The sequence below is a fragment of the Talpa occidentalis genome, unplaced genomic scaffold (assembly GCF_014898055.3).
Source record: "Talpa occidentalis isolate TD23 unplaced genomic scaffold, MPIMG_talOcc4v2.1 talOcc4.8, whole genome shotgun sequence".
NCBI classification, from domain to species: domain Eukaryota; kingdom Metazoa; phylum Chordata; class Mammalia; order Eulipotyphla; family Talpidae; genus Talpa; species Talpa occidentalis.
In genome coordinates, this window is record NW_023605194.1 from 104213553 (window position 1) to 104238666 (window position 25114).

At 41.4% G+C, this 25114-nt stretch overlaps 1 protein-coding gene across 1 annotated transcript in view; it reads right to left on the reverse strand.

The window, feature by feature from the left end:
* The window catches only part of LOC119234757 (uncharacterized), a 72018-nt gene extending 47337 nt beyond the window's left edge, over positions 1-24681 (reverse strand). The window contains exons 1-12 of the mRNA XM_037497760.2: positions 24315-24681; positions 20523-20623; positions 19343-19412; positions 16409-16539; positions 14640-14728; positions 12045-12144; positions 10153-10196; positions 9125-9202; positions 6300-6496; positions 2217-2281; positions 1758-1864; positions 205-316 (exon numbers count right to left, since the gene is read on the reverse strand). Coding sequence (XP_037353657.1) covers positions 205-316; positions 1758-1864; positions 2217-2281; positions 6300-6496; positions 9125-9202; positions 10153-10196; positions 12045-12144; positions 14640-14728; positions 16409-16539; positions 19343-19412; positions 20523-20623; positions 24315-24681 — 1461 coding nt within the window. The remainder of the gene's footprint in view (positions 1-204; positions 317-1757; positions 1865-2216; positions 2282-6299; positions 6497-9124; positions 9203-10152; positions 10197-12044; positions 12145-14639; positions 14729-16408; positions 16540-19342; positions 19413-20522; positions 20624-24314) is intronic.
* Between the last annotated feature and the right edge of the window lie 433 nt (positions 24682-25114).

The following is a 25114-nucleotide window of genomic DNA, read 5'->3' on the forward strand; positions in this document are numbered from 1 at the left end:
AGCTCAAAATGAATAACAAGCTTGATACAGAACTATAACTATAAAAATATATATACATCACAAAATAGAAGTAACCCCAAATTGATAGTTCACTGAAAATTAGCAAGGTTGGTTTTTAAAACAAACATTTGCACACATGAACTAATTAAGAATATTCCAATTCATTCATTTACACTGGAATAAGAAATCTTCTGATATACTCACTTCATTTAAATTTGCTTTAGCTTGTGCTCCATATGTTTCTTCAGATCCTAAAATTTGAACCTGAACTTCACTATAATCTTCCAAGCCAGCTTCTTTGAACATAAGACGGGTTCTGCAGCAAAATAAATGTGATAAAAATGTATTCATGAACTTACAGTAGATTCTAATACTTCCCTAATTTGGGTTCCTCATAGAGGTCATTCATTTGGGATTATAATGACAAAAGAGTTAAGTACTCAATTACATTTGAAGACTATGGAGTTGTTCCTAAAGTGATTGCCATGTGGTAAGGTATTCAGTAAATGCTAGTTCAGAGAGAATGAGTTAATGGGTAAATGACTTAGATGGTCTTAAAAATACAAATTGCAGTTGTCCTTAATTTTAAAACATTTTGATTATTAAGTGATTCATTTTTCTGCTCATATATTTCTGTACTTTTAAATATTTCATGGTCAGCATGTTGATAAAGAATAAAATGAGGGCCTCCCTGGTGACACAAGGGGTTGAGATGCAACCTATGAAACTATCCACAGCCTCTGCAGCACAAGTTCAATACCTGGCGGGGGAGCTACCCACATGGCGCAGCAGACCTCTCCTGTCTTGCCTGCTGCTCCCCTCAGCAGTGTATTTCAGTCAGTCTGCCTGTTCTGTTCCCCACTCTGTCTCTGATGAATCTGCTCACCACCCCCCCTCTGGCCTGTGCCCCAGCTCTTGTATGTATAAAATAAAATAATCTTTTGAAAAAATGTTTAAAAAAAATAAAATGCCATTATTTTAAAAAAAAGAATAAAATGATTTGATATAGTTGCTTATTAAGAAAGAAATTAGCACTAATTTGTTTTTTCATGTCTCTTACTGTTATAGAGTAGTCCCGATATTGAACGGGTTTTTGGCTGTGGGTCCTCACCCGCGTGTTAACATTACCAACATATACTTCTTTTTATTAATAAGGGTTTGAATATTTAACCCAGATTCTCTTGATTAACTAATAACATGTTTTTAATACATAACATGGTAAGGAGCTTACTACTGTGGACAGGATGCAAATGATTGATTTAAGCATCAGAAATTTTATAAAGTCTAATTAAATTCAGTTACAGAAATATAATGAAATTTCTTCATCTGGATTTTTATTAAAGAAAAGAGAACTTTAGGGACAACAAAGTGAGCTTCAGACACCACACAATTCGAGGTGCCATGTGATCTGTCAAAACATCTATTACTTAGATTTTTATCACCTGTGTACATTATGTTACTCTGAACATAACCTCCAAGTTAAGGGGTAAAATGTATAGGTTTTCTAGTAGAATTTAACATCTCCACATGTTTTCTCACACTTCCTTGCTGATGGGACCTCGGCACACTAGATGGTGCAGTGCTCATGAGTTTATAACCTGCCACCTAACATACCATGTGTTGAATAGGTATACAGATGTTTTGGGGGTGAATGTGAAGTGATCACAGTAATGATTCTTGTTGAGTAATGTGATTGCTAACATGTTTTAAATTTAGTTACACTGGGAAAACCGTCTTTATTTTATTCATACACAAACCTTTTTAGAATACTTTCAGCTGTTCTTCTTCCCTTTTCAGTTGCTTTGGGCCCTCCCAGGACACAGACAGCAGTGGCTTTGAAACCATCATGGTAACAAGAACTTACCTGCTGATGTAAGGTTACATATATAAGCAATGGTATTAATCCCTGCCAACAATAACATGCCCTAGAATGGACCACATAACTCCTGGTGAGAAACTACTTGCATCTATTCTAAGTACACAAATAAATAAAGTTTACCTTTTCCTAAATAAAACAATGATTTTCATAGGGATAATTACTTATCAGCAATATCAAGAAAGCAAAGATGGTCTTGGGCTTATCCCCCACCATGTTTTCAGGCAAGTTAGTACAAGAAATTACTGTTCACCCTGAATTAAACCCCCATGTCTATATCTTACAGAGGGACATGCCTCCTCCCTGAACTCCAAAGAGGCAACAAAATTACAGAAAAGACCTTATAAAAGGAAGAAGGGAGAGACCCCTTTGCTCCTTGAACCCGCACTGCTCCACCTTCAATACCTAGATATTAGAGAAAAACAGCGTCACTTAGTTTTAACACAATATCTGGTCATTACTTTCAATAAAAATTGTTTTTGAAAGCAAACTCAAAAGTTACTGAATGGAGAATATTAGAAATGTCCTTAAAATAAGTAATACAACTTATTTGAACATGCCCACCCATCTAAGTATTACTGAGAAGATCACAACAGATGTTTCAAGCTTCTGAACACATCCCTGTAATGGAAAGATCTTTATCTTCCTCACTATGACGTTGTCGTTACTGAGTGATATGTCACGAAACATTGAGCTAATTACAGCTTAATACGGTTCATGTTCTGATCTTATAAATGCAGCTGCATGCCATTTTACACGTGTCTAGTCTATTAAGTATAATTTCTCTCTCTGAACTTAATAACATCTAGAACATTAATCCGGATGAAAAAAGTGGGTTTAATAACATTGATTCTGAGCAAGGAGATGCCTATCAGTTGGTAAATAATACATATGCCTACATTATTCGGTAAATGTAATAGAGACACAGCTTTTTGCAAACAACAGGAAATTTTCAAGAAAAGCAAGTATTTCAGTTACTATATACTATAGGGGGTATAGCTCTGCTAGACCCCAGCGCAAGATGGCTCACCTCAGCCCAGGGTGGGTTTGACGCACCAGTGGGGTTTCAGTTTTGAAAACTACACAGTTTTGAAAACAGGCCAGTCATGTCTGAGACTCAGCACTCTGAAAAGGATATAAGCTGGGACAGCAGACAGATTCACACGCAGGCCTTGAGACTCATTGAGACCTTCATTTCAGAGAGAGGCAGACTCTGGCACTTGTGGAGACCTTTGCTTCAGATCTTCGGGACCTTCATTCCCTGCTGTCAGTTCTCCTACTCAACTCATCACTTTGCATCATTGCTGATGCCTGACCTCTGGCACAACCTCCTGTCTGCCTGACCACTGCTCCTGCCTTTGGCTTTGCTTCCACATTACCTGCTGATAGGTGCTGCTGGCCTGTACCTGGCCCCTCTGAAAAAGCTGTACATGAAAAAGCCTGACCCTCTGGCACCTCCTCTAAAAGAGCTGTCTGCCTGTGCCTGATCCAAATGACCATTCAAAAGAACTGCCCAATGCTGCTCGCTGGGCCTGCTGACTGGCACTGACCTTCGCTGCTGCCCTGTATCTAGCCATCTCTAAGAGCTGCCCACCACTTCTGATCCTCTGACATGACCAGCACCACCTCCTGTGGCTGCTGCTGCTGCTGGTGCTGCCTTCTTGGACTCTGGATAGGTGTTGCTGGCTGCTGTGATGCCACCTCAGCAGAGCCACCAGTGTCTACCTCCAGCTGCCACTGTAGGTTGGGTCCTGGTTCACCACTTACTGGCGTGCCACCAGCACTGGCCTCTCATTGAAGGGACAACACCATCTTGAACGAGCAGCTTTTGGATTAGATTCCTGGTCACTGTGGACACCATCTGGGGTAGGAAAGATGGCCATTTGTGGCCTTAGAAATTCTTTCCTTTTTCCCAATTTCCTTAGCTCTCTCACCTCTTCGTAAATAAACCCTGCTGTTGTTGCACTCTGAGTCTGTGTCGTGGCTTACAGTTGTAAGTGCATAGCCGTGTCACTTCCAATTGTGTACAGTTTCAGGATCACTCAGAGCATTCTGAGGTTTTCAATCTAACTAATCTGACAATATTATGCAATAAGGAAAAAGAAATAAGCCTTTAAATACTTAAAGATAATAATTATATTTAGCTTTATCACACTTTTATCTTTAGCATCTAGTTGACCAAACAACTTTTTGTTTCTGGGAGTATGAAATTGTTTAGGAGCAAGGATTTGAAAGTCTGGGAGACCTAGACTTAATTCCCAGTTTGGCTGTGTCTTCCCAGACAATTACCACTCTATGTCTCATTCCTCTTCAATAAAATGAACACAATAACTACTTCAGAAGAAGTCTGTAAAGATTGAATTTCTGTAAGAAGCTGATTTCACATCATGGTACTAGTAATACAACAGTTGGTGCTTATAATGTTCCTCTTCTTTTTCCAAATGACCATTCAAAAGCCAAATACATTTTGAATTCAATTCCTAGCTGCAAAGAACTCAGAAAAATTATAGTTAATTCATTTTCTAAAACCCTGATGGAGTTTTAAAAGCCCCTTATAGCTAAATGATTTGAAACAATCTTATTTTAATAGGTTCAATAAAGTTCTCTCAGAATTTGTTTATTTTCTGACCCAATTAGCTTTGTCATTAAATGCATATACAAGTGCTGGTTTAAAAATCAAGATGCCAGTCAAGCAAAAAAAATAACTGACTCTCTTAATTCAGGCATATACTGTAACTAAACTGCCTGCAGTAATGCAAAGCCAGCAAAGTAAACATTGGAAAGAGATAGGCCACTTTTTTGCCTCTGCTAAACATGTCAAAGTACTGCATCTAAAAATATTTGAAAAATCTGCCTATTTTCCATCTGTTATATTTCTCAGAGGATAACTGAAAGTTCATGTGAAAGTTCATTGTAAGTTCAAATATGTCATATCAGGTCATTCACAGGGTAAAAGTTCACTGGGAGTTTATTATTATTTTTTAAAGACTGAAGTGGAAAAAGAATAAAGATACTAATTGAAGCTATTTCACATTGCATTATTATGACCACTGCATTTTTAAGCATCATAAATAAAAATTATACATTTTAAAAGGCCATGTGCAATGCATAATGGCAATGGTGGTTATACGGAAGAAGCCGAAGATGATATTACTTAGGACTATTCTTAGAGAAGAAGCTATGGATAAATTTTGGTAGTTGTAGATATTATTTAAAATATATAACAGTTATATTTCATTTTATATTGACTACTTTGTTTAAACTACATATTTAAAAATAGTAAAATAAAAACAGAAAAAGGAACATTAGAATTAATAAATGAATATCATCTCACCATTTAGCCGAATAAAGATAATTTTTAATCTGCAATTTCTAAAAATGCTATTTGAGATACACCATTTATGCACTGTGTATGGAAGAAGTAATACCTTACACTTGGAACAAAATTAGTAGATCATTGGTAAAAGGACCTATGTCAAACAGACAGTATTATTAGAATTACTGATAAAACTGATTTTCTTTTGGATAAAATCTGCATATTTTTTGAAAATGTTCAGAACAATAATTTTCAAGGAAAAAACAGTGACCGCCTTTATAAAATTTAGGACACAACTACTGGTTCACAGATTGAAAACATTTTTCTTCTATAAAACCCTGGCACATGTTAGAGTCCAGTAACAGATTCTAAATGTGTGATGTTACGGAGCCTTCCACTGATGTTCACTTTCTCCTGACAGTGGCATGTCCTCAGCTGTCCAATATAATTTTAAGTCTTTCATTCGCTTCTTAAATTGATAAGCACATTTTTTCTCTTTACGATAGAGTACCAGCTGGTTATCATGAATCATAGCTTTTATTCATTTGTTCATCAGTCAATAGAATTTATCCAGCATTTATTATTTGCAAGGTACTATGCTAAGGATTTAAAAGGACACAAAAACTAATCAGACAAGAGTTCTGTTTTCAAGAAGCCTACAATCCAATAGAAGAAAGATGAGCTAAAAATACTATATAAATAAGTAAATATCGTAAGATTGAAGTTCCACATGAGGGAACTTCAGTTCCATATGAGGGATATAGTCAAATAGCTTGGAAGTGCAGAGGAGAGGACATTATTTCCAGCAGCAAACTAATCGTGAAGTACTAATTGAATATTTAAATAAGATACTTGCCTCTCAATCTCTCCATTCCCCCACCCCTCCCTCTCTCCCAAATATTATTAAGCATGAATTAAAAGCAAACCTAAGAATATGTCTTTTCCACTTCATTCCAACTACTTTCTAATGTTTGCTACCGGTCACATCACATATTGTCACACTTAGAAAAGATGGTATTGGTAAAAGATGGTATTACAATTTTATATGCAAAATAATCTATCTGAAAAAGTAGAACATTTAAAAGCAAAATCGTACTAGTCACTGACCTGGAATCTCAGTAATAGTAACTTGAGAAAAGTCACAGTTTACATCAGGTAAGAGGAAATTCTGAGGGTCCCCAATTTCATACAATAGCTGTTCAGCCACTGTGCCAAAAGATACCAATCCTCCTGTGCCAGGAGGCTTGGAGAGGATGAACTGTCCATCAGGAAAACATTCCAGAACAGGAAATCCTATGTTGTGCCTAGGTGAAAAATGGGGGAAAGCAGGGTTCAGAATAACCAGGCGGAAAACGTGAGGAAAAGAAGCTACGTCACAACAAACACTGCTTTCAATAAATTACATCTGCCCAAAGCTAACTGCCGTCCACACACTCCATTTTCATGGCTTCTTAAATGGCACAATGACACGCTAATGTGTATTTAGTACTGAATCCAGATGCTGTCTGGGTGCCCAAGAAAAATCCCATGGAGAGGAACAGATGAACATGTAGCACAGAAGTTCAGTTATTTTTTTTTAAAAGGTTTGGAGACGGTCTCTAGCTCCTTGTGATACGAGAATGTGAGCGATGCTGGATGGAGCATGATATTCAAATTAAGAAGTCAGGGAGGAGACTGGGGAGCTGCGCTGGCTAAGGAGGGGGCATGCATCAGGTCCCCAGGGAGCCTCCGTTCACTCCTGGTGAATGGTGGGGTCCTCTCCCTCCTATTAGTCTTGTAATCACCCCAAGCTGGTGGGACTTGGGTCTTGGCATTCAAAGAACTTTCAATTTATAAAGTCGTGCTTTTGTTCACTAAGAAACATAAGTTCATGAAAAGAAGATAAATAAAAAGGGGCGTAAAGGGTAATTTAAAGACACAACCTATGACCTTAGTTTGATGTTGAAATGGTCACGAGTAATACACAAAATTAAACATGATCATTTTGAATAATAAGGGAGGAAAGAACATTACACTGGGGTAGATGAGAATTTCAAAAGTCAAAGTAATAAGAAGATAAAAAATAAGGAGAGCTAACACACTGTATTTTAATATTTCTGAATCGTAGTGAAGGGCAATAAGACCTATAACATTGAACCACTTTCTTATCTGGAAAGACATTATAATAAAAATGTCAATTGTACCAAATTACTGTCTACTCAAAAGAAATCCAATTGGAATTCCTTTCTTTGGATAAAGTCATGTTAAAGTTCATGCAGGAGAATAAAGGGCAGAGAACAAAAAAAAATGTTCACAGGTGGAGTAAGTAGGAAGGAACTGACTTATCAATTATTAGAACATGTTATCATGAGCTAATATGTGAATATTTGAATATGCATCCCGTCTGTATGTGATTATCTGATTACTGATAAAATATGAAAGCACATCCGTCAGATGGCTGGTGTGATGACACAGGCAGGGGTGCGGCTGATAAGCAGGAGAGAATCAGTGGGAAATGAGACACCAAACCCAAAACTTTAAAAATCTGGGGAGAGAAGGGAGTAGGATCAAAACAAGGGGGGTGGGAATTGTATGGGGACTAAAACCAAGATGAAAATGCATACATTGTGCAAAAATGAAAAATGATGTAAATATATATATAATAAAATAAAAAATTATGAGGAAAACAAGGGAAAATTGAAAAAAAAGCTGCATTAAAGAGAAGAGGTAGAATATGGTCACACTGATGCACCTCTGGCTAACACTGTGTGTGTAAAAATAAAGGAATTAACCTTTTAATTGCTGGAGTGGAAAGAAAGACACATCCAAGTTGGATGCAAAAATGAGAAATGGTTGAGGAATAGCTTGTCTTTTGGGTAGGGCAGATGACAAGCTGTCTCCCTTGCAGGCTTCCTCTTACTCTCAGCTCGTGACTTCCCACCTTAGGACCTATTTTCTACCTTCGCTATGCCTGAATTTAATGAGTAAGAATTTAAACTACAGTCTCCAATATCCTCCACCTGCCCCTTGTCCTTGCCTTGCCTGGTCTTCTGATTCTCCCCCCTCTTGTATTCCACACACTGAGGCTGACCCAGCCATTGCTGTGACAACACAGATCAACTCTCACCAAAAGTCGAGTAAATCTTTATGTTCTACCCTCACATTCCCAAGCTACATTCAATGGCTTATGTATACCAGTCTCCAAAAAATAATCAAATACTACCCGTGCCTCTGTTACTACCATTATCACTACTATTTCTATCACTACCCTCCTCCTCCTGCATCAGTATCAGTACTAACATCATCACTGTTGCTACTGTGAACCATTGCTCAGCTTTACTAAGTATCAGGCACTGGACTCAGCCCTTACCAACACAAGCTGTGTGCTGTCATCTTTACAATGACCTTCTGGGAAGTAGTAGTACCCTTGCTTTATAGTCAAGGACCTCAATAAGACTCAGGACTATGTAATATCATTGAGATGTGTAGCACGTGCTCAGACAAAGTCAAAGGACACAGCTAATCTTTCACTAAAGAATATATCTCTCACTACTATACAAATAGTAGATGGACAATAACATGCAAAACAATGAAAGTAAACATTTTATTGAGAGTTTATAATATTGGAACTGTTTGAAGAGTTTTACACTTGTTACTTAATTCACTCCCATTCCATAGTAACCCAGGGAGAGCAGAAGCTGCCCGTCCCCTGCTTCTTCAGATAGGTGGATTGAGGCACTTTAAGGTTGAATAACTTGTCCTGTCTCACTGGCCAGCAAGCGTTAGAACCATGATTCCAGGCAATGTTTCTAGAATTTGTTCCCTTTCATTGGGCTAGACAATGCAATTTTGATAAATCCATAGGACGGTAAAGACCTAAGTCTTTAAAACAGAGATGTTCTATGCCATGCTAGTCCCGTGCGTGCATGTGTGTGTTGGGGGGGCCTTCCTACCAGTCTGGCACCAAATGCCAATCCGTGAAGATCCCACCAGTGCTCTGAGCACCGCATTCAATGAGGTGGCCAGCAAGGCTGCAAAGCAAGCAGGAATATGTCATGAATGTGTGAGCAAAATGTTCAGTACCTGCCCAAATATAAAATAATAATTAATAAATAAAACTTTATTTTTGGAAGACTTTTCCCTACGAGCCGAAAGGAAACTTGTGACGCTACTATTTGGAGCTTGTTTACTCATTTTAATAAAGCAAGATAATGATGTGGGAAGGAAGGCCAGCTTGGAATAATAGAGAAAAAAGAAAAGCACCAACCTAAGGGCCACAGGAATTTAGGCCAGGTGATAGTATTGAGCAACATGGGGTTAATACATTAATGATAGAGCTCTGAGAATTAACTGAGGGAAAAAAATTGTGAAAGCACCATGAAAATGCAAAATGCTTCAAAATTGAAATTATTATCAGACTGGAAGTGTGACATTACATGGTCATTATAGGGGAGAAAATTTTAAAAATATTATTGACCTACTTGATATGTTAATGGACTAAAAACTCATTAATAAATGTATTATTAAAGCTGACTCTCCAAAAATATAAAAGGTCTGAAGCTCTTTAAAGAGATGAACTTCAATTAGCAGGGTATAATAAAATACTTTGGGTCTTAGTTATTTGGCCTGTGTGAATCTAGCTTGGTGACTTAGTTATAAATCAATTTCCTCGTCGTTCAGATGGGGATAACAATATCTGCCTAGTAAGTGAATAAAAAATAATATTGTGAACTGCCTGTCACCAAACAAGCACTCAATTAGTGATGGTTATTTGTTTCACAAAATGTCTTGAATCTTTGTAAATCACATATCAATTTAGCTTTAAAACTCTGCAATATTAAAAAATACAATTATTGCAGTTAAAATAAGTTTCAGATGACCTACTAGACACATATATCTTAATTTCTAAACAGCATAATTAAATTGTACTGTAATGTAATTATAAGTGTAAAATTCCATCTACTATTATTATTAGACTTACCTTCCAGCTGCTAATAAATCAAAGTCATCGCTTTTCCAACCAAACTGAGAAAAAAACAAAACTTAATTATTTCACTTACAATTCATCCATCTATATTTAGAATCTTTATAAAGTATGTGTTTGAGATAAGGTAATTAATTTCCTGCTTGATCTAAAGTTCAATTCATAATCACTACATGGATTCAAATGCAAAAATTCTATAGAGAAACTAACGACACCTCACATAAAAACTTGGAAGCAAAAATTTTGCTCTGGACAAGATGGAATAATTTGGACTGAATTTACAAAGAACAGTGACCCCTGAGAGGTTTAAAGGAATGAGATGAGCCTATGACCGAGCTTCTGGGGCAAGTATTTAAGAGGATTAAACATGGAGTCCAGCAGATCCCCTGCTTTCAGAAGCCAGGAGAACACAGTGATGAAAACACACAGGATAGATTACCACAGAGAGCTCCAGAAATCCTCAAGACTCCCTCTTGCGTGCTCAGCCAAGAAGTGGCCTGCTCACAAGCATGAAGAAGCGCCCCAGTCTGGCACTAGTGTCCACTCACACAGGAAAATCTCATCTTCATCAAGAAATGGGTCACATGTTCAAAATAGCCTTGTCTCAATAATGGGAAATAATCAGTCCAGTATTATTGCAGCTCTGATTTAACAAATCTTAAAAGCAAAACCAGAAAGGATCAACTTCAAAGTAACATCGCCTTTCAAGGTAAAGTTCAAAAATATCTGTAGGAGTATGGAATATTCAGCAAGCAACAAATCACAATGCCTGCACTCTGCTGGAGGAAGAGCTGGGCCCAAAGCACCAATCCCAGCATCAGCCGCGCCAGAGCCTGGAGACGTAAAGCTACAGCTGCATCTTCCTGAGCACAAGGCTGTGAGCTGGGTTAGGCCCCAGGGAGTGAACAGAGGCATTCAAGAAGCCTCTCCACTGACCTTCCTTTCTGTGTCACAAGAGCATCCTCATTCTCTCTCCATTCTAGGGAAGAGGCTGCACCACCCTTGAGAAGGCTGATTTGATTTCAGAATATTTTTCAAGAACCTCAAGCTTTTAAGGAAGTAGACGGAGGGCCTCCCTGGTGGCACAAGAGGTTAGGACACAACGTATGAAGCTGTCCGCAGCCACTGCAGCACGAGTTCAATCCCTGACCAGGGAGCAACCCACATGGCGCAGCAGACCTCTCCTGACTCCCCCACTGCTCCCCTCAGCAGTGCATTTCGGTCACTCTGCCTGTTCTGCTCCCTACTCTGTCTCTGGTGAATCCTCTCACCACCCTCACCTCTGGCCTGTACCCCAGTTCTTGTATGCATAAATGGATATTTTTTTTTTTTTAAAAAAGGAGGTAGACGGAGGAACACAAAGAGTTGAGAATCTGACCAGAAAAAGGTTAATCCATCCACGTTTAGGGAAAATGACGATCCAAAAAAATTTAACATAGGAAAAGGAGTTCTTAGGCACGCAGGAGAGTCCTCAAACTGTAGAGACTTTCCTAATAACCTCAATAAAGGATTCTAAGGTATTAAATATAAGACTGGAAGTAATGAATAAAAAAGTGCAGAAATGATTACACCAACCATACATATGAATCAGATTTCACGTCACCATCTTTGAAGAATTTGGTTAATGGCAACAAAAACTATACCACCTTTTCTTAATGGAACATCATCATCCTATAAAAACAAATTCGAAATTCACTGCATGCCTTGTGGTACATGAGACATGTTAAACCTCATTAGGAAAGTAACTGATTTACTTTGACATGTTTTTAATATTGTAAAGCTAACAATCTGGCACAAAAACACATTTTGTAAGGACCAACGAAAATTGTAAGCTGAGGAACGTGACATGTTCGAGGCGATAATGACGTTCGTTCTCTCCACAAACTTACAGCATGAATGAGCGGCCCCAGCACCAGGGCACTGTCCACGCAGCGGCCAGTCAGAACCACGTCAGCACCGAGGCCCAGGGCACGGCTGATTGGTCTTGCCCTTTGGGAAACAAAACATGGTTCTTGCTTTTAATGGGGCTGAGCTTAAAACAAACAAAATGGGGGGCCTCCATGCTTGCATAAAGGGTTAATTTCAGCACTGTGAAGCTATCTGCAGCCTCTGCAGCATGACTTCGATCCCCAGCCAGCCAGGGGACAACCCATATGGCGCAGCAGACCTCTCCTGCCTCACCCACTGCTCCCCTCAGCAGTGTATTTCAGTCAGTCTGCCTGTTCTGTTCCCTGCTCTGTCTCTGGTGGATCCTCTCACTCTCCCGCGCCTCTGGCCTGTACCCCAGCTCTTGTATAAAAATAAATAAATCTTAAAAAAAAAAAGAGGTGGCATCAGCCTAACTGCTGACTCCATGCGCTGTCTCGTGCCTTGGGATGCGGTTACCACATGCTTTTTTTTTTTTTTCCATTTACTCTGCTTGGAATTATCCTCCTTGACCTTGTGACTCTGTTATCTCGACACTGAAAAATGCTCAGCCATTGTCTCTGGACATTGTTTCCCTGTTTCACATATTCTGTTCTCCTAGAGCTGTCACTGGGTAGCACGTTAGACCTCATAATTCTGTCCACAAATTTCTAGCTTCCCTTTCATTGCAGGAGGCAGGATTTCCCTAGACTCTGTAAAAGTTGTGCTTAAGCAGATAAACAGGGCATTTGCATCAGGCTGAATTAAACTGAAAGGCATTGTGAAACACACACATATTTTTCCACAAAGCAGGACTTTGTTGCCCCAAAATGATTTCTTAGTCTAAGCCACTGGTTTGATCAGGCACTGCTTGCCTCAGCTTCTTCTGGCAGGCCTTGAGATGAACACCAGGCATCAGAGATAAGCAGAAACCCCAGCCAGCAAGGAACTCAAGCACAGGAAAAGGCAGAGCCAAAGCACATCCATTTGTTTATCACTTCCTCCAGGCAGAACAGATTTGTTCTCACCTGTGGAACCCAAGCCTGCAGCACACACCTGTACCTTGCAGTGCTCTTAGAATGAAGTACCAAAGTAAGATGCTTGAGCAACCCCCATCCTCCTGACCTCTTACAACCTCAAGGGTCAAAGTCAAATTCGTCCTTCTACTTCTGGTTTAGATAGTCCATGGGGACACCGCTGTAGCAGCTACAGTTGTCAAAGCTACAGCTGTCGAGAGAATTTCTACTTCCTTCATGCCACCTCATGTGGTCTAGGAGGTAAAAACTAGGGTGGTTGTGGAGGAAGTCCTTTTGATATTCCTTAGAGTTTCTTTTTTTTATTAATTTTTTTGACATCATTGTTCATTTTTAAACAATATTTGCTTCCCTCCCCCCCCTCAGGTGTGGTCCCCATTGAGTTTCCTTCCCCAATGCACCCGTGCACCATCACCTCAGTCCCCTGTGCTCCTGCCTCCCTCCCTCTGATCCCTCTCCTGCCTCCTCCCCTGCAGGATGTCTCTGATTTATAATTGTCCATTTTTGCTTTCTTGTGTTTTGTATTGTTATTATTTTTTTACACTGATGTCTTATTTGGTTCCCCTATATTCCTGCTATAAGTGAAACCATCCATTCTTTTTCTTTTTCCTTCGGGCTTATTTCACTGAGCATAATTCCTTCTAGTTCCATCCACACTGCTGTGAAGGGTATGAGTTTGTCTTTTTGATTGCTGAATAATATTCCATTGTATATATATATGCCACATCTTCCTGAGAGAAATGCAAATTAAACCACATTGAGATACCACCTTACACCAGTAAGAGTGGCACATATCAAAAAAACAAGCAACAACAAATGTTGGCAAGAATGTGGTGAAAAAAAGAACTCTCCTACATTGCCGGTGAAGTGCAAACTGGTCCAACCACTATGGAAAGCTGTCTGGGGGTTCCTCAGTCTCCTAAAAATGGAGTTACTGGGTCTCCCTCGTGGTGCAGCAGGTTGAGCACTGCGCTGTGAAGCTGTCCGCAGCCTCTGCAGCCTGGGTTCAATTTCTGGCTGGCCAGGGAGCAACCCACATGGCACAGCAGACTTCTCCTGTCTCGCCCGCTGATCCCCTCAGCAGTGTCTTTGGTTCGTCTGCCTATTCTGTTCCCCGCTCTGTCTCTGGTGAATTCTCTCACCCTCCTGCACCTCTGACCTGTACCCCAGTTCTTGTATTCATAAAAAAATCTTTAAAAAAAATAAAAATGGAGCTACCATATGACCAGGCAACTCCACTCCTAGGGCTCTACCCAAAGGACACAAAAACATTGATTCAAAAGACCAACCTGTACCCCTATGTTTATTGCAGCACTATTTACAATAGGTAAAACCTGGAAATAACCCAAATGCCCCCAAATAGATGACTGGATCAAGATGATATTCCTAAGAGTTTCTGCAGCAACCTGAGCACCCTGGGAGAAGGACTTTCAAATGGTCAACACATTGAAGCCACTAGTGTTCATCTACTGAGGTAGGGAAGGAGGGAGGGAGGGGAAGACAGGAGGGGAAAGAGGGAAGAATAAAGAATATAAAAGACCTTACCCCAGGTACGCATTCATGCTTTTAATAGTATCTGGAAATTTCTTCCCACTCTCCATATCTGTGACAGCTGATCTTTGCAGATTCTCCTTCTATAAATATTTTGCAAAAAAATATTTTAAACATTTATTCATAGTGAGATTGCTTGTAATTATATATGCTACAGCAACAAAAACATGCAATGTGTAAGTGGAATTTCATTATTTCAATATTTCACAATGAAATTTCTTTATTCACTTATTCATAATTGGAATAAAGATATTAATATGTCCTGGAAAAGATAATTCATTGCAGGCACTTTTCATACAATGCTTCACTTAGTTTCCAGAATGACCTTGTAAGGCAAGTGTGATAAGAGAACCTGAACTGAGACAGGCTGAGTGAAGCCTGGTGGGGAAATGTGGGGTTCTGGGCCCTGGCAAACCACCTGCTTCTCTGTCCTGCTCTGAGTTTCTTCATCTTTTAAGTAGGACACTGAGAATATCTGTCTCACAGAATGGCTTCAAATACATAAATAACCTCTTCTTGGGCCTCCCTGGTGGCACAAGGGGTTAAGCACCACACTACAAAGCAGTTCTCAGCCTCTGCAGCACAAGTTCAATGCCCGGCCGGCCAGGGAGCAACCCACATGGCACAGCAGACCTCTCCTGTCTCGCCTGCTGCTCCCCTCAGCAGTGCATTTCAGTCAGTCTCCCTGTTCTGTTCCCCAATCTGTCTCTGGTGAATCCTCTCACCCCCGTATCTCTGGCCTATAACCCAGCTCTTGCATGCATAAATAAATAAATCTTTTAAAAAAATAATAAATAACCTCTTCTTGCTCTTGAAAAGTGACCTGACAGCTTGTATCAACATCATTCATGTCCACGGGCCTGCAGACATGGGGCTGGCCTTTCACAAGTGGGGTGTCACCTCTTATGTTTTGCAGGGAGTCAAGCTCCCATGGTGCTAAGGAAATGTCGCCATGAAAAGCACGATGCCCACTTAAAATCTAGCTTTTTTTAAAAAAAAAGATTTATTTATTTATTTATACAAGAACGGGGGTACAGGCCAGAGGTGCAGAAGAGTATGAGGACTCACCAGAGACAGAGCAGGGAACAGAACAGGCAGACTGACGAAATACACTGCTGAGGGGAGCAGCGGGAGAGACAGGAGAGGTCTGCTGCGCCATGTGGGACCCTCGCCGGCCAGCTGGGATCAAACCCATGCTGCAGAGCCTCCGAACAGCTTTATAATGCAGCGCTCAGCTGCCTGCACCACCAGAGAGGCCCTAAATATCTAGCTTTTTAAATGAACTGTCAATAAAAGAATTTATTAATTTCATTTCCCAACCTGTTGTGACACAGACGGTAATGCCTGTAGCCAAATCCATCAGCTAGAAGCAAAACGATGGTAGGATTAGACAGTTGATAATGTCTTGCGATAAATAATTCCATGTTTTGTAAGATGCACAATCGATTTAGCCATCCATGTCCAATAGGGTCCAGAATCACTTTAAACGTTGCCTTCACTGATTCAGTAATTCCTTCATACCTCACACATAAGGAATTTAGAAGCATAATTGGAGAATCATTCAAGGGCACTGGCATAACAGATTTTATAAAGTAACATAGATCGGAAAGGGATTTCTAGGGATCAGTCCTCAGTTATACCAAAATGCGAAATACCAAAAATAACACGAAGATAAAAATTGGACCAAATGAAAAGACCATAGTTGTTTACCCCAAGAGAGCATGGCTTCCTGCCTAGGAGCCTACCACACGCGTGTCACTCACCTCTGCCATGATGTCATCCCCAGTGACCACAGCTATTTTCAGGTCAACGCCAGCCTTCCTGGCTACCTGGTCGAGGGCAGCGGCACACTGGATAGGATTGATGCCCCCGGCATTGGCGACCACGCGCACACCTGCCACAGAGAACCACCAGGCCGTGAGTCTGAGTTGAGTCCCATCACCAGTTAACAGTCAATGAACCACTTTCTCTCCCCACTGTTGGTTTGGTTTTTCCTTCTAGAGGCAAACACCCCCAGGTAGTGGCCTCTCTGTACAATATTCAAGCGGCTGCAGCCATGGCTGGTGTTCATGCTCATCAGACGCGTGGCTAGCAGTGGATGTGCGTGGAAATTGCGGGTCCTGATTAAAATGTCTGTAAACTATTAAAGAATGGGTTCATTTTAATTTTTAAAGTTATCTGGATTAGCTAAATAATCTTCTAGAGAGCAATCAATTACATCTCAGAAACTCTAGTCTGTAATTCCATCTTTGACAGTGATTGGCTGAGACAGGTAATGTGGGATACTCCCAAGTAGCTGAAGTTAGAGATTCAAAAGCCCAGAATTCTAAAGTACAGCAAACTTCAGAGATCACCTAATCCAGGAGTTCTTATCCTCAACCTTTTGGAGATGTGATCAAAGCTATGGATTCTTTACCTAAGGGGGAAAACATATTTTGCTTATAATTTCAGGCATCTCAGATTCCCCAATGCCCATCCTTGGACACTAGACTAAGAGACCATGACTCAATCCAATCGCCTTAAAGCGCAGACAGGCCAGGGGACTTATCCAGGGTCATGCAGCCTATCAGACAGAGATGAGATAAAGGCCCCACCATCCCCGTACTAGTTCACTGTCATCTGTGGGGTCAGACTCCCTAGAGACCTGTGTGTGATTAATGACAAAGATTGTCAGAAAACATCTGTGCAGCGGTTTGAATTCTCTGTAAAATCACTCCTCTTGGCTAGAGAATGATTTTAAGTGTATATAATTAGAAGTTATACCCATTAGTCTTTATAATCAAATATGTGGGTTTTTTTCCTGCACAAAAGTCTTTTCCAATAGTAGCTTTAACTGTTACTTATACTGAAAGAAACTCCCCGAACCGGTTTCTTTTTCTACCTACTCATCTAAGAACCACCAGTGTCTTGGGCCTTGCTTATACTGCAATACCTATCCCTGGGTTTGGCACACAGCAAGAGCAGTATTAACCCTGAAAGAATGACAGATAATACACACATAACAAATATACCACCAATATCTGGTTCATAAGTCTGACTTCCCGCTGGCTCTGGGTAATTTTTTAAAAGGGGATATGGCTCCCCCTACTGGATAATATTTAAAAACAGCCCCTCCGAACTGGTGTATTCTGAAATGCATCAGCAATAAAACTACAGACTATAGGGTGTTTTGGTGGTGGGAGAACCATGGTAACACCATGTGAAAGGGGAGGTGTCAGGGGGGAATCCTACACTTTCAAAATACAAAGGATGTAAACAAACTTAACCTCTATAAAAAAATTTTTATAAAGCAATGTAGGGTAAGGTAAAAAATCAGGCTTTTCTGCCCTCCCGCCATCAGGATAGATGAGGGAACCCTGTGATCCTGAATGCATGCCTGATGGCAGGCACCTGAAGTGGGTACACCTGGGTCAAGACTGTGCTTTTTAAGGGCGGCGTCACGGGGACGCCAATAGAAGCCAAAAGAGAAGCTGAGAAAGAAGTAGCAGAAGCCGAGAGAGAAGCAGAGAACTCCGGAGAACCCAGATAGAGTGAAGACTTGCTGGGGGCTGGGAGGCCTGCCAGCCTCCTGGTCCCCCAGCACCCCTGCCTGCCATATGTCTGGTAAACCCCAATAAAAGACCTGCAAAAAAAACACTGAGGACTCTGACTCCTCCTTTACCCGGTCTGCTGGATCAGAAAACCTGCACTGTGTCATTCCTGCCCCTACAAGCAACTAAATAATATATACTAACTAGAAGCAGACTCTTAATTACAGATCTAAAAATATTCTAAGGGATTTAGCATTCTTTTTTCTTACATTTATTATTTTATCATTTACTTTTTTATTGAGGTAACACTGGTTTACAACTCTATATCACTGAGGTATAGTGGTGTCACCACACCCACCACCAATGCGCCCACAACCTCCACCATAGTCCACTGGATCCCCTCCCCACCTTGCTGTTCCCACCCCCCACAACTCCCCCTCTAGTAGCCTCAGCTGTACAGTCAGATTTCTAGGGTTTGTTATTAGTTTGGTTGTATCTGGCCCTTTGTTTTGTTTCTCTGTACTCCACATTAGAGTGAAATTATCCAATATTTGTCTTTCTCCTCATGACATATCTCACAGGATTTACCCTTCATAAGTACACATACAATTTCAATACTTAAAAAGGAGACATTCAGTAATGCCGCTTGCAGTTACCTCAGGACCCAGCTGCAAAAGATTTTCTTCATTAGCAAAATAAGCCAAGTCTGGGGTTAGGTTCAAGTATGACTAGCAGCTATTTAGGGATCCTGTGACCACAAGTTTCACCTGACCCCAGGAAGTCATCTTCATGAGATTTTTCCCTGAGCCACAGAAGGCCCAGAGTGACCAGAGGAACCACCCAGTAAAAATCAAACAGACAGGAAGGCAGCCCAGCCCCTGTGGGCTGATTTATGGAACAGAGACTTGATATTTTTACATTTTTAAATATTCTTTCATCTATTGGCCACTACCCTCTTCCTCAGAACCACATTAAGGTGGCTAATAAAGCTTTTGAATTGTTTACTGAGTTATTTAGTTGTTTACTTTCAGGGATCAATCAGTACAACAAAGTTATATATATTTCAGTTTTACATATCAATAGTTACCCCTCTGTGTGTGTGTTTCTCTATAATACATATATCTAAATTCCCTTATTCTTGAAATGTAAGATGACTTATTGACTTACCTTTTCGGTGAATGTCCTTTATGTATGGAGCCATGGCTGTCTGGACAAAATCAGGAATATAGCCCAAGTTCTAAAATATAAAAATAAATGTGCTATTCTCTATAAAATGTATTTGGTCAACTCAAAGGCAATAGTGTAGGTTACATTAAATATTAAATCACTATCAAATTTATATTCTCTGAAAAGAACATATGAATTTGAAAATATAACCAGTCAACGGGAAGGTGTAACATTATGTTCAAAATAAACTGAACTTTCACTATCAACAAACTGATAAAATAAGGATGAAAATCAAACACAGTAACTCCTCTTTTGAGGTCTTCAGCAGTTTTATTAAAACCTGAAATTCCTGGTGCTACAGACACCTTGGGCATTCGTCACTAAGTCCTAGGCTGGTGCTCAACCAATGATTTCACATTCCCTTGATAGACTACAGAAATAGCTGCAGAAAACCAAAATGGTGGCTTGCAGTCAAGAGTTACCATGGCTGGTGTAGTTATTCCAAAGTAGCTCATTTGTGAACAAATTGTACTTCAAAGCACACAAACAAGAAAATCAGTTATGCTGCAATGGTTCATTTTTTTAATTCTACTAAGTAAAAACAGTGAGTGACATAGGGAAACTAAGTATCACAAAGTTGATGACATAACTGTACTATATGTCCACATATTTTCTAACAAGCTAAATCATTTGCATGGTTTTCTTGCCTAAATGAAATGTCTGCTGGATAACCCATAGCTCAGGCCAATTTCCAGTCTTTAAATATTAAAAAGAGAAAATTTAATCCACGAAAACTAACAAATATTTCAAAGTTAGGATTAAGGCACTTATCATATATTACATATGATAGCATAAACAATTTCCCCTGTCAATTATAAGGTTTAAACATATAATTTTGGTAGCTACATAGGATTTTGTTGTCTATGTCGCTTATCATGTCTTTAAACATTTCATTATTGTTGAATATTTAGGCATTTAGTTTTATGCATATGTTAGCTTTATTTCTTAATGTATGACTTAAGGATGACGGCAAATAACCAAATGACTTACATTTTTCCTAATAATAAGAAGACTTAACATTTTGAAGATTTATAAGTCACTTACAATAGCATTGTCACATACAATTAGCCTTTAAGGGATGGTTATATGGTTACTAAAATGACCACAATAGCTAACTTACAGGGGATTTTTCTTTTGCAGCAGCTAGAAGGCACATAGTTATTTCTGAGAGATAATCAAAAACCAAATAATCCAGTGTCTCTCCATACAGCAGCTGAGGAACTAGAATTAAAGAACAGACAGTAATTTACTTTTAAAAATATGAATTTAACAATAGTTTACTCAAAACAAAAATTATGAGTGATATCTTATTTCTTTTACATTCAAATACAGATATGCATTTAGGGGTGTACCCTGAGAACCCTTTTTTCCCCCACTGTACTTTACATTCAAGTATTGTATTGGGGTGGTAACCTTGTACTTAATCACGTTGACTAAAAGAGAAGGGAGTTGTTACAGGGTAAGAGAAAAAACCAGAAAATAGGAAAATATCTACAGTAGTGATAGCAGAGTCCCTATTCCCAACACTGTCCAAAAATTATTTCCCTCAATGGGAAGGATCACTTTGTGAAAGAATTGATATATTTTCAATTTATCAGCTGTAAAATGTGTGTGATCCCAAGTTCATCATTAATTTAGGCAAAAATCAACTCTGTCCCTCATAGTTTTTGATATGATGCAAACCCAGGAGGTCAAGGGAAATTTTACTCTCACTCAGTCTTAGCTTCCCTCCTTTCACGCTAAAAGACTTGGTTGTTGTTAAGTGGTGCCCTTATTAAGAACCTCATTCAAAGGCAATTCCCAAAGTACAAAATAAGAGACAAAAAGTCTAAAGAAAAATACAATCATAAGATATTTTTCCTCCTAAAAAGTGGAGTGTATAAAGTAGGAGCTTTGTCGTAGTGCTGCTGGTAATCACTAGCACCGTACCTGACGGAGCCTTAGCAAAAGCTGGTTCAATCAATCAATGGTGGAATGAGTCAGCAAATGTATTTTGAAACAGCTCTTCTTTTTAGAGGTTTCTTCACACCACAGCTCTCACTTTTCATAAGTGCTCCTGCTTTACCCAAGTATTACATAAGCCCCCAATTCCTTATTCACTGCCCTAGAAACCCTTATTCTGACATCTGGAAAACGCTAAAACTTACTCTAGAGTCTCTGTCAAGAATCTTCACAGACGCAACCATTTTCCATTACGTTAGAGAACTCAGTAAAGCAAAGTCTTAGTAAATACATCAACTAAACGCCATGTTTAAGTATTTCTTAATAACTGGCACAGTCATGTAGACATTTTCCCCTGCACAACGTGACAAGCTTCTACGACAGATGGATGACTTTTAAAATCCAAGATAGAGTCAACTCAAACATGATGTGGACACATATGAAAAACCCACTAAAACATGAGAAATTATTGAAAGATGAGTGTCCTGTTCCTGATTCTGTTATTTCTCCAAGAAACTCATAAAAGTCAACAGCAGCAAGAGGAGATGTGGAAACGTGGCTTGTCATTCATGCTCCAGCTGAGCCATTTTACACACTGCACACACAACAAAATCTTTTCTGTTATTAGCTATTTCAGAGAAGGAAGAAAAATCTCACTCTGGGATTTCATGTCAAGATGTTTAGTAAAAATGTGCAACTCAACCTGAACACAACTAATGTCGTGTCTGCACTCCTGGGACTGTGTGCTAAGAGAGAAAAAGAAGACAAGAACAAACAATGCCACGAAAATCAGACAAGGCCTGCCTGTGGCTGATGGATCGTTCAAATGATCACCATAGGCTCAGATGTGATGTAAAATCCAAGACGGAGATGTAAACTGCATTGCAAAGTAGTTTCATGCATTTTAAATGTTTCCTTATTCAGATGCTCAAATTCTATCTGCCAGTGTTGCCACAGTCCAGAAGCAAAAGGAATATCTCATGCAATGTGCTTTTCTAAGAAAAGGCCTCTAAACAATTGCAACAGGATGAAAATTTCAGAAAGGAGGCTAGTGCTGTAGTCCAACTACAGAGATGATGGCTTAGTCTCCAGGGACGGTGGAGACAAGCGTGAATGCAAGAGTTTGGGTCTGCACATGAAAAGAGGGTGTCCATGTACTGATATGGAGAAAAACAAGGGAGAAGACTTAGGGTGAAGGCCTGGAATTGTGCATTAAACATGTTACTTCGGAGATGCCTTTTCCACAAGATGTCAAGAAGGCCCCTGCTAGAGGCATAAACATGGGAATGTTTCCAGTACTGAGGTCATGTATCACAGATGGGGGCGCCCGAACGTTGAGTCATTCAGAAAAGAGGCCTGGGGCACCCCAAGCTTTAGCACTGGGAGATGAAGAGCCAATCTAGGAGACCAAGAGTGAACAGGAAGAAAGGAAGGAAAATCCAGGAGACTTCAGGAAGAAAGCACTTTAAGGTGAGGGCGATCCATTTGGTCCAATACTACAGGTCAAGGAAGATGAAGGTCAAGATCAACTATTAATTTTGCAGTCTTGGTCAATGGATGCAGGTTATTATTTCAGCTTCACTGAACAAGGTTCTGAGATTAACTAAGTTGAGCGACCAAGATCACAGACAATTAGCAGAGAAACGGGCCCTAAAACCAAGCAATGAACACAGGCCTTCTGAAATTAGCTATGCTTCTGGAACCCCAGACCAGATCCTTCTTCAATAGCATCTTAGGTGTCACCCTCCTCTTTGAAAGCGCCATTCATTACGGAGGATTCTAAAAAATAAACCACATCAGGCCTGTAAATAAAAAGGAGTAAACATAACAAGTGGGGAACGAGAGCAATGGTTTGGTCCATCATGACAGAGACAAGGGCCTGCCAATCAAATGAAGACCACCGTGAAACCAGGGAAAACCCACATCAGGACAAGCTTCAGTAGGAGGAAAGGTTTAATCTCTCAGAATGAATTCTCTGGCCATGGTATTTTGCTAGAGTTTTCCAAGTAAATAAATGAAAACTCCTATGGCTCTGATCACCTATGTTACTGCCACTATGTAGAGTCAGAGCTTTAATAAGGGGTTCAGGGGCCTCCCCGGTGGCACAGCAGGTTGAGCTCTGCGTTGTGAAGCTGTCCACAGCCTCTGCAGCGCGGGTTCCAGGGAGCTACCCCCATGGCGCAGCAGACCTCTCCTGCCGCGCCCGCTGCTCCCCTCAGCAGTGTATTTCGTCATTCTGCCTGTTCTGTTCCCCACTCTGTCTCTGGTGAATCCCCTCACTCCCCCGCCCCTCTGACCTGTACCCCAGTTCTTGTATAAATAAATAAATCTAAAAAAAAAGTAATGGGGGTTCGATTCCCATCCTCTTTCCTTCACTTGACTTCTTTATCAAGGTGCCCGAAAAGGGGAGAAGAACGCATTTGTACTTTAGATTTAATAAATTAAACAAATCTTTAGGAGGCCAAAGGCACAAGAAAGCCCTGGGCCATTCAAGCACACAAACCCGTTTTAACAGTCCCTATTCTGCCCCTCAAAGCCACAACCTCCGCCGGCGGCCTGCGGGGACTCATTTTGCAGCCTAGGAAGCGAAGTTCCCAAAGGAAGCCGGCGCGGGACGGGAGAGGAGAAGGTGCAGAGGAGGGGAGCAGGCGTCCTCCGGGAGGAAGAGACAGTTCCCAGGGCCGGGCCGGGCCGGGCGCTGGGCAGGCTCTGGAGCAGGGGCTGAGCAAGGGCTGGCCGCCGGCCAACTTTCTCTTTGCGCTCGGGGAAAGGTCGGCGCAGCCTGGCCGAGCCACCCGCGGCTGGGGTGCTCCTACTTCTGCAGAGTCCCAGCGCGATGGCTCAGCGCCTGGCCCCACACCGTGCGTCCCCAAGGCTGCAGCCAACCGTGCGCCTCCCCTCTCGCCCTTCGGGGTGGACACACTCGCGGGGCTCGGAGGAGGGAGCGCGCGCAGGCTGCGACCGGGGTTACCTGAGACCGCAGTGTCTCCCCAGAAGGCGGAGGCGCAGCCGAGGCGCACGGCGCGCGGCGCGGAGCTGCTCCCCGACGCCGACTGGCCACTCGCGCCCGCCCGGGTCGGGGTGCCCAGGGCCCGAGCCTCTGCGCGCGCGGGAAGGGCCGGGAGGCGCTGGAGTGTGAGCGCGAGCGCCGCGCGCAGCAGGCGCGGGCCCCGGCGGGCGCTCATGGCCGCGCGGGGGGAGACCGAGAGCCGCCCGCTCCGCGCGCCCTTGGGGCGTCTCTGCGGGTGACCGCGCCTCCGCGCGCCCGGCCGTCGAGGGCGCGCGGCCTGGGCTGGAGGCCGGGGATTCCTACCACCTGCGCTCAAATGTCTACCCATGCCCAGACGGGCCCCCCAAACCCTTTCCTCGGTTTTCGGAGTTTGCGTTAACAGATGTGAACATCGTCGACCGCCCCAAAGCCTCCCATTCCAAAATTCTGAATGTGAAAAGGAAAAAGACCCAAAAGGCTAACGATAAGGACCCCCCTTCTCTTCGAAGTGTAACAGGGGGATCCCCAGAAAAGGGGGGAGTTCCAGGTTTCCTGCCCCACCCAAAGGAGGGTGGAGCGAAGAGAAGAAGCTGCAGAAGAGACTGAGGAAGGAAGGAAGCAGGATGGAGCTAGGAGGAGACCTGGAGGAGGCACATGGAGCCGAGAGACACGTGAAGAAACTGCGCTTGCCTTTTGGTCGTGGACTGGGTGACACAGATGTGGGTGAGACCCGTGGGGAGGTGACAATGGCAGTTTTTGTCTTGATTTTGATTTTGCTCTTT